The sequence below is a fragment of the Taurulus bubalis genome (genome assembly GCF_910589615.1).
Source record: "Taurulus bubalis genome assembly, chromosome: 14".
In the NCBI taxonomy this organism is placed as follows: Eukaryota; Metazoa; Chordata; class Actinopteri; order Perciformes; family Cottidae; genus Taurulus; species Taurulus bubalis.
Window position 1 is genome coordinate 25,836,248 of NC_136602.1, and position 9,698 is coordinate 25,845,945.

Consider the following 9,698-nt stretch of genomic DNA (forward strand, 5'->3'; position numbering starts at 1 on the left):
CGTATTTCTTAATATCTTTATATACTATATCATATTTAGCGAGTTTTCCCCCTCACTAAAACACATTATCCCAACACTACTTAAAGTCTTGAGCACAGAAACTTTGTGAGCATTTTCAAATCTAGTAAAAAGGTCTATAGGGAGTCCTGCCAGATTCTTGCTGTTAAATGAAGCATCAGTAGAGAAACACAGGTACCATCCCAAGTCACATGTTGGGGACTGCATGACAAGAGACCACGCTTGATTGTAATCAGCCTCATCAAAGAAATGAAAAAGTCTAAAAAAGGATGTTTGAGTCATGAACTTCACATAACAAAGAGGACAATGTGACTTAACTAGGATCACATTCAATGTCACATCTATCGGGATGGCTGGACTGGAGAATATATTTACAGAGACATTATACTGCCACGCTTATTGTTTTTTAGTTTATTAATGGAACTTAACTTTTAAAAGGAACATTGCAAATGGAACTTTCCTCTGAACCTTTCAATGAGGAATCCGGCTTGATCCCAGTCCTTTATCTAGGACCCCATTTATACCTGGTAGTAATACGCTTTCTCCTCGACTAGTCTCAGCCTGTTGGGATCAAATTTGATTTGCAAATTAGGTCGAGCAGGCGGGCTTGTCAACACACAGGGTGAACATATGAAGACACAGACCACATGTTAATACCAGGGGTAAACGAGCCTCAGTGCGCTGTATGTTTAGATTTTTTACATTTTATTTCATATTTTTGGATCACACTGAAACTCTGTGAATCAAAAGGATACTTTTCAGAGACTTTGAATGGCAAAAACAAACATATATAAATACACATGTGCATATCGATGACCAAAGTGCAAAACCTCCTATCTGCAAAATGATCCAGGAAAAGTGCAGGAAAAACCTCCTATTTGCACTTTTTTTGTATTATGTATTGGAAATGCTGAACAAATAGCATTCTGCAAGAAAACGACAAGTTCTTTTTGAGTATTCTCAAAAAAGTGCATTTTTCAGACAGGAGGTTTTGCTCTCGGCCATCGATATGTGACCAAGCAGACGTGTGCGTGGTAGCTTAGCAAACTAGTCTTCCAGACACTGTCCACAGCTGTCCATGAGTCCGTCTGGGAGGATAACCGAGGATTAACAAGTTGTATTGATAATGAACTAAAGGGTTCAGCATGCTTCCAAATAAATGGGTCTCATCGAAACCCATCTAAAGGCAATGTGGCAGAAACAGTGTGTGGGACTTTAGGAAAGGAGAAGATGGAGGGGATTGCACTGTAGTTGCTATTTGATGACCGACTCAGTTTGAAGCCTGCAGTCACCGGACTACTTTCCAGAAAGATCCGTTAAGCGGATATCCATCTCGTTCTCCATGGCCTCCACATTGTTCTCCAAGCTGTACGTGGCCCATTTGTTGAGCCTGCTGTACAGAGGCAGTCCTTTATTCTCCCTGTAGAGGTAAACACCAGTCACCCTGTTCCAGTTGGTGGTGCAGATGGGACCGGCACTCTGGTGCTCAGCCAGCTGCTCCTTCTCCTCGTTCTCCAAGGCCACAAAGCCAAAGAAGCTCTTAACGTTCTCCGCGGCCAGCAGGCGGGCGTGGACACCCGCAGTGCGCTGGAAGAGGGTGTGTTCGTTAGAGCGGTACTGGGACCAGTAGTTCTCCTGCTGGTAGCCAAGTGGAGAGGAGCAGCGCTTCAAGCACAGCATCAGGAACACCGTCAGCGACATCGCTGCCACCAGCAGCCAGCCGATCACCTGGAAAGAACGGAGGGCATTGAGGTCAACACCATCTGAAGGTTCTGAGGCAATGGATCAGTTACATTTGTGTTTGCTGGTTTTCTACTCTAGCAGGACCCAGCAGGAAGAACTCTGTGATGGCACTGGGCCCAAAGAGACCTTTTACCCCCATAGACTTACATTGGGAATGAGATGTCTTTCATTTTAGCCACGAAGCTAAACATGTTATCGTGACTGCATACTAAAATAAGTAGACAAAAAAGTACAGTTCATTAATATGGGAATAGTTCCACACTTTCAAACAAAGATGCTATCAAAGTTCCACTGTGAAGCTTCAGGAACAAGCGACATGATGAAACTATGTCTCGTCCCAGTGTGCAGCGCCTCCTGAAGTCTTGTCTTCAGTGAGGTGCCAGGTTTGGTACTATTGCGCCCAAAACCTGTGACCTCATTGTATCTGGAAACTATAGACAGAGATGCTGCACAGAAGCACTCGGCAGATGGATACAGCAGTTGTTTATGAAGAAATAGTTCCAGCTGTAGGTGTATTTTTGAATTTTGCACAGAGCCGCTGTTCCCATCTGCCTCCAGTCTTTATGCTAAACTAGGCTAACTTTGTCCTGACTCCAGGTACATTTATTTTTGATCGATATTCAACATTTAGCAGCTGTAATAGCTACACTGAACCAATGTCTGAGCCCGTCTTGCAAAAAAATAAAATAAAGTATTACCCTACCTGAGATTCATATTTCAGTCGTCGCTCAACTTCGGCCCAGAAGCTTTGCAGCTCTGTTGGAAGACTGTCTTGACACGGGAATTTCGCCATGACCTTGGGCCCTTGACCTGAGGGAAAGCCATCCAGCATGCCGGGGTCGACGAACTCGCTGAAGGCACACATGTACGCCTGGCCCTGCAGCAGAGAGAAGACTACCCACGTTATCGGAGCCACCACAGCTCGCTCGGCCACGGCTCCCAGCAGCGCGAAGGCAGAGGCTCCTGACAGCTTCCGGCACCTTCTGAGCCGACACTCAGACACCAGGTCCCACGTGGTCCTGTTCATCATTATTGCCACAAGCAACAATGCCAACGCCGGAACACCGATGGCAACCAGGCCGTAGACGTAGTTCCTCCCGGACGAACAAGGACAGTCGAAGGCGAAAATGTTGTAAGCAGTCTGGCTGGCCACGGTGCCCAGAGCTATCAGACCGTTGAAGATCATCACATCTTTACTCTTGAAGAAGAGAGACACGAACTTAAAGTTCTCGGTGACGAGTGCTGTAGCTGCCATGGTGGGATGTCGGGTCTTTACTGAGAATAACACGACACAGCTGTGAGTTTGGTTTACGGGAATGTCGGGCTGCAGACGGAGAAAGAAAAGGAAATGAATACAAAATAAATGTTTCTGTTTCTGTAGCCTGAATGACTGTTTTGGACTGAATGGATTCAGTTTAGTTGTGGAAGATAAGTCTAACACTGAAGTCATAGTTACTCAATCAAAAAAGAACAATCAAAAAACTCGGAAAAACATACTCCGATTGATGTTTTTTAATACATTCTGCCACTTCATTGAAAACAAAGAACAAAGTCATGCAAACTCACGCTCTGCCAGTGTCCTAAGGCGGGACATGTGACTCAGACCTTATAATCCATTTGCAACATCCAGTGTCAGGAAAAACTGCGGGAAAATGGAGTCCAAAACAAAAAATCAACTTTATACATAAGTCTGAAATGAGAAGTCCCGGCTTTTGCGTGCAACTCTGAGGCTGTGTGAGCAGTCTGGGCACCGAATGACTCACAGTTAGGAACTGCCCTCCAGTTTCCTCACCAGTGTAAAAAAAAAAAAAAAAAAAATGTGGTTTGTTATTGAAAACATGTGTCACATATGACCGAAAAAAAAGGAGGAAGAAAGTGGGACAGCCCAGGAACTGTGAGTTTGAGTCTGGCTTAACCCAACAGCTAGACTGGCATTGAAGAATAAGGAAGTAAAAAGGGTTAGGCTTCTTTCTCTTTTGAAAGAAATCCCCAAAAAAATGTTTTTTTCCACCTGAACCTCTGCTCTCTGCCACGTGTACTCCACCTTTCCCCCTGCAGGCCGTCACATTAGCAAACAATTACCTATTTATACATCCAGCGGTTACGGGGCATCATCATTATTCCTCTGAAGTAGTATTTGTCTTTAGCTGCTAAATGCTCCATAGCGCTAAGTTGAGAACTCAAACTAAATATAATAAAGTAGTAAATAGTATCTTTGTGAGAGTCTGTTGAGGTTCTTGGTTCCAAACGTACATTTGCATGTTTCCATCAATCTGTGTGGACGAGCTGCATGTCGACAGCCTGTATGCAAACCCAGCCAGCCCTCGCTCCCAAACAGTCAAATCAAAATGACCCTCGCAGCATGGTTTGCACCTCAGAGATACTATATTTCTAGAAGTCAAAAACACAAAGGAATCAAGCTAAAGACCTCAATCATGATATAAACAAACAGAATAATTTCATAGATCAATGCAAGATCCTTCACATCTGATACCAGAGACAGTGGTGACCATCGTACAGCCACATGTTCACCTGGCTGAAAGGTTGGCATTCGGTCCAGTACATCTGTGCCAGCTCCATTGGCTGAATGAAGGTCACGAGATGAAGTTGAAATGTCTGAATCATAAGTGAACCTTTGACCTTATTTATGGCCAATGATCTTGTCGTTACGACAAAATCCTTACTCAACATCGTGGTTCTCTGATTACGTCATGAACTTGAGGAGACCCGGCAGGCGGTGAATCAATGCATAGTGAAGTACAGGCAACGAGAAAGTTACTGCTTTCAGATTGATGCCATTCATCCCCAGACAGACATCTTCTGACCAATAGCTTCTGTGTCTTGAAAAGGAAACGACTGTCAATCAAAGCTCGGGACACGACGCGGTGACTGAGGGATGAAAAGAGAGAGAAGGTGATGGAGATGAGCGAGGAAGAGCAAGTCATGCCCACTGGAGCATGATAGGATGAGCATAACTATGTTAGTACCACAGAAATATGTTCTTTGGTTCTTACAGTTTAATCTATGAGCTCGATTTAACAAGTCAACGCCTCGCATAATCATAGTGTAATAATATAGTATTATTGTATCAACATATTATTGCAAAACCCACATTTTGCTTAAGCTTTTCTACGGTTTGAGACACATTTCTATGAATCAAATCCAAAACATAAGGATGAAATAAAGAAGGTGTATACGATTTTACTAAACTATAGCAACACTGAGCCGAGTGACGGAGAAAGAGACAGTTAACACAAAGGAGGAGATAGCACAGACCTGTAGTTGCTTTTACTTTACACACGTTATTTAAACACAGCCAACATTCATTTGCAGACGTTTCGTGATCCTTTTACCCCCTTTTGTATTTACAGATTGTAGAGTGGATCATTCCCCGCAGATCATTTATGCTTTTGCCAACTGACTTGGTTTTGAAACTGTTATCCCACATTTTGGCTCTCCAAACTACTTCAAATGCACACATTTAGATCAAAATTGCCGCTCAACCCCCTAGTTAGCTCAGATTTCGGACCTCTGCATTTCCAATACGCTGCGTCTGGCCATGCTACACAGAGGTAGCCTACATGGAACATGGTAGGGAAGTCGTGACATGATCAACCCTGCAGCTTTACAGCACAGTGGGTCCTACACATCGGAGTATAAAGCCTTCCCGTTAAAGTCCTCCCAGGTAACGCACGTTTTGGGCCTGTGGGCTATCCTGGTGACGTCCAGCTCCGGTTTATTGCAGTACCACTTGTTGAGCAGCTGGTCCATCTGTTCCTGCCTTGACACCCCGTGAAGTTTCTCATCTTCCTCATCCTCCCACTCCCTCTGCTTTTCCCCAAGGGGGTTGTCGAAGAAGAGCGGGTAAGGAAGACGGAGCACGGCATCCTCCCGCATGTCGTCGAAGAACTGCACCACGCACTTGCGGGCGAACTCGCGGGCGTGCAGGACGCAGGTCTCGTCGAAGAGCTTCTGCTCCACGTCCAGGTAGTTGCTCCAGTAGTTCGTCTGCAGGGAGGTGGCGTGGTTGGAGAAATAGGGCTTGATGAGGCGTCCCAAGGCTCCCAGCACGATCATGAAGAGGAGGATGGACCAGCCGATTGCCTAGACAGGGCGAGGACATTTAGCCAACATAAAAGCCAACAACAGCTGTCAGTCATCTGCTGCAGTGACTGGGACGAGCCCACAAAGAGCCGTCAGTCAGCTGCACCAATTGTTCACGATACCCCCACATGTGGAGGTTACAAAAGTCTGATCATGTGACCAGCGTGGCAACAATTCAGCATTGCAGCCTCAAATGCGAAATCAGCATTTAATGTGAAAGTCTGTTTTTAATGGTTGATGATGGCACTATGGTGGTATATCTTGCATTGTGTAAAGTCGGGTTACAAGCCGCTACTAACTTTGGTTAGTGTCCCCGTTAGCTCCCCGCTGTAGCCAGCTAGCGCTCCAGCTAGCGCTCCAGCTAGCGCTCCAGCTAGCGCTCCGCTAGCTCTCCGCTGGTAGCGGGACCAGCCTCGGCTCGACATCCAACGCGGGCAGAGGGGCAGTGGCAGCAGCAACGGGGAGCTAGCAGCAGCAACGGGGAGCTAGCAGCTTGCTACAGCGGGGACACCGACCGGAGGTAGGAGCGGCTTGTAACCCGACTTTTACCGTAGGTTTTCTCATACGTTGTTTTATCCCTTTGTGCTTCCCATAGATCGGACGGATACATGGAGTAAACCCTTGACCCTGATCTTAACCTGCCAAAAATAATGATGATGCAATTCTACACTGCCATCGTTGAGTCCATCCTCTGCTCCTCCATCTCCGTCTGGCACGCTGCAGCCACTGCCAAGGACAAGGCCAGGCTGCAGCGCATCATCCGCTCTGCTGAGAGGTGATTGGCTGCAATTTGCCGTCCCTCCAGGACTTGTTCGCTTGCAGGACTCTGAAGTGAGCTAGGAAGATCGTAGCTGACCTCTCACCCTGGACACAAACTGTTTGAGTCCCTTCCCTCTGGCAGGAGGCTGAGGTCCATCAGGACCAAGACCTCACGCCACACTAACAGTTTTTTTTTTTCACTAACAGCTCATCAACAGAGCACTGACTGATTCTGTCACCCCCAGGACTATTTTTTCTTTCATCTTTCTTTTCTTTCTTCTTACCGGTCACACCCCACTTAACATACATTTTTTAACTTAAACACACATGTCACTTTAAATTCCTCGTTTGTGTAAACATTCCTGGCAAATAAACGGTTTCTGATTCTGATTCTGATTCTTAGAGAGCAAACTGCTGATTGATGGCCTTCATGACATGGGAAGTACAAAGATGTGTTTGTGTGGATGCATGGTGAGGCGGGAACAGCTTACTTGTGAATAGCAGCGAACGTAGCGAGAGACCGCTTTGGGGAAAGAGCCTTTATTGAAGATAACCTCCTCCTTGCAGGGCACTTTGGCCATGATTCTGATCACATCCAGACCTGTATTGTTGGGCATACCTGCGAAAACATACCACGTGTTACAGCATACAGACAAATTACGCAATAACGGTATAGATTGCATTGAATATGTATTCCTCTAACGAAGCATGTTGCATGTGTTTGTCGATACCCGAGAAGAGTGAAGGGTCCACACTAACACTGAAGGCACAGACGAAGACCTTTCCATCCAGCAGAGTGACCAGCATCCACACCATAGGTGCCAGCATGGCCCTCTGGAGCATGGCTGAGAACAGGTGCCTGGGAGAGGACGTCGGACAAGTCTTCATCCTCACATTGTAGATCACCTTTAGCATGGTGTCAGCAGCATATGCAGGAAAAGTACAGTCCCTGTTTGCTGGCCTGTTTTGCTAAATTTGTTTTTGGGTGATCTACAGCGCATAATGAATACTGGATTTAAAGGATTAGCTCAATGTTCCAAGTTTCAACTTCAGGTTATGTATTGTCATATGCATAACAATTACAGATTGTAATATATATATATATATATAATTCGTCCAACAATGCTTATTTAATATGCATCCAAAAGTAAAAAGGGTGGATCTGACCGTGTTAAAGGTGTTAAAGGTAGTATATACAGGGATGTATTATAGATAAATATAGTTATTACAGACCATTCTCCAAACTCCCTTTAATTGGTGATTTTACTAAATAAGGAAGTGGATCTTTGACTCACTTAACCACAGCGGGATTTTTGGATCTGTTTCCAACGGGTCTCAGCCACTCGTCCATCATGATGTCCGTGTGCCGGTTGATCAGGAGCCCCAGGAAGAACAGGATGATGGGCGGGACGATCATCACGCCCAGGGAGTACAGCTTGTTGAACTGAGGAAGGCATGGGCAGTTAAAGTCAAAGCTGGTGTACAGCTTGACACTGACTATGGCCAGGACGATGCAGATTACATTGGAGATGGACTGAGAGTTGGACTGAAAGTACTGCAGGGCTAATTTCATACGATCCATAGTTTAAATATACTGTAGAGAAAGTTCCGGGTGGAAGTAAAAACTGCAATGTGATCCAACTCCTGCTGTTTCTTCTTCTTCTTCTTCTTCAAATTCAACCAGTGATGAAAACAGACATAGACCCAGTTGTGATTAACAATGTTACAAAAATATGCTTTTCAGAAGAAAATCTGCCCATGAAGGTAAATTCTCTTTACCGCACAATAAAAACTACTCCTTAGTGAAGAAAAGTCTTAAATCCACAATTTAAGCAGTCTCAGAAAACAACCTGAGCTTTTGTGTGAATGTGCGGAAGTGAGTCCTGCAGTGATCCGGGGAGAGTCTGAGATGCATGAATAGGGTGAGCAGGTGAGCGAGCTGTGGCCACACCCTGCCTCGCATCACAGGCGACAGCAGCAGTTCCTGGTAGAGCTTTCATGACGGGGCCTGAAACTCAACTTCAAAGCATGTGGGACTGTGCAGAAGATCAATGGTGAATAGTGAATAGATTGTACTTGTACTTCTCTTTTCTATTCTTCTGACCACTCAAAGCGCTTTAACCCTACATGACATCATTCACCCATTCATACACTGATGGGAGGAGCTACCATGCAAGGTGCCACCAGCTCATCAGGACTATCTAACGTTCACACTTCTTTTCATATTACTAAAGCATAGCTCATAGTTTACACTCTCATTTCTTTTGGGTATGATCCATTGGGTCGAGATGAACAGTCAGAGACGATCAAATGTGTTGTAAACATGCCTGCACTTTATTTGGTGGACAGACAGACAGTGAAATGATTCTAGCGCCACAGCTATCTGCTCTGTGCTACTTACCAACTCAGTCATGAGTCCTCAACTGTCTTTGTTCTTCATGTCCTACATTGAGCCCATCACCTGACCTCCTCTGCCCCCACTAAAGCCTAGTGGTGCAGTACATATACGGCTCATTTCCATTCTCCACCAGATTGTCTAATATGCTTGCTAAGCATTACAGCCTTTATCTCCGTCCACCTCATCTGACTGATCTCCCCGTCGCTCTCATTTGACCATGTGATGATCGTTTGTTTGACGATGGATGGTGGCTGGATGGATGGGAGGATCTCTGGTATTAAATGGCCTAAAATTGTATTGAATAGCAATCCCAGTATAGACTAGTATAATTAAATGTGTTTTGCTTGTGTTTAATATGAACTGTAATATGTAAACATATGGGAATCTTCTGTAAACTGTTTGGCAACAACATATTTTGTTACTGCAATAAAGCTTTGAATGAAAAATGCCATTAAAATGGCATGTAGCTTGAAAAGACCAGGGGCCGTATTCATAAAGCTTCCTAGCTTCAAAGTGAAGTGATATATATGTACAGAAAAATGAGAATGGAAATGTGAAAAGGCTAATGTGCAAGTAGGCTTGTTTATTCAAAAATGTTGTAAGCTACTTTTAAAGTCGGCCCATAGCTGACGATTTATTCAACAGATGTTCAATACATGAAACTTATTAATATTTC

The 9,698-nt window shown here is 44.8% G+C and overlaps 2 protein-coding genes across 2 annotated transcripts; both read right to left on the minus strand.

Annotated features, from left to right (window-relative positions):
- Nucleotides 1-1,314: 1,314 nt before the first annotated feature.
- Nucleotides 1,315-3,073, minus strand: LOC306746854 (calcium homeostasis modulator protein 2-like; the record flags this gene model as incomplete). The annotated part of the gene is made up of 2 exons (XM_079229833.1): nt 2,465-3,073; nt 1,315-1,746 (listed from the first exon to the last, which is right to left on the minus strand). The coding sequence occupies exons 1-2, from the start codon at nt 3,014-3,016 to the stop codon at nt 1,315-1,317; spliced, it is 984 nt and encodes a 327-aa protein (XP_079085959.1). The 5' UTR covers nt 3,017-3,073.
- Nucleotides 3,074-5,403: 2,330 nt separating this feature from the next.
- Nucleotides 5,404-8,206, minus strand: calhm3 (calcium homeostasis modulator 3; the record flags this gene model as incomplete). The annotated part of the gene is made up of 4 exons (XM_079229317.1): nt 5,404-5,865; nt 7,116-7,243; nt 7,356-7,483; nt 7,920-8,206. 4 exons carry the CDS (start codon nt 8,204-8,206, stop codon nt 5,404-5,406), a joined length of 1,005 nt encoding a protein of 334 aa, XP_079085443.1.
- Nucleotides 8,207-9,698: the final 1,492 nt, after the last annotated feature.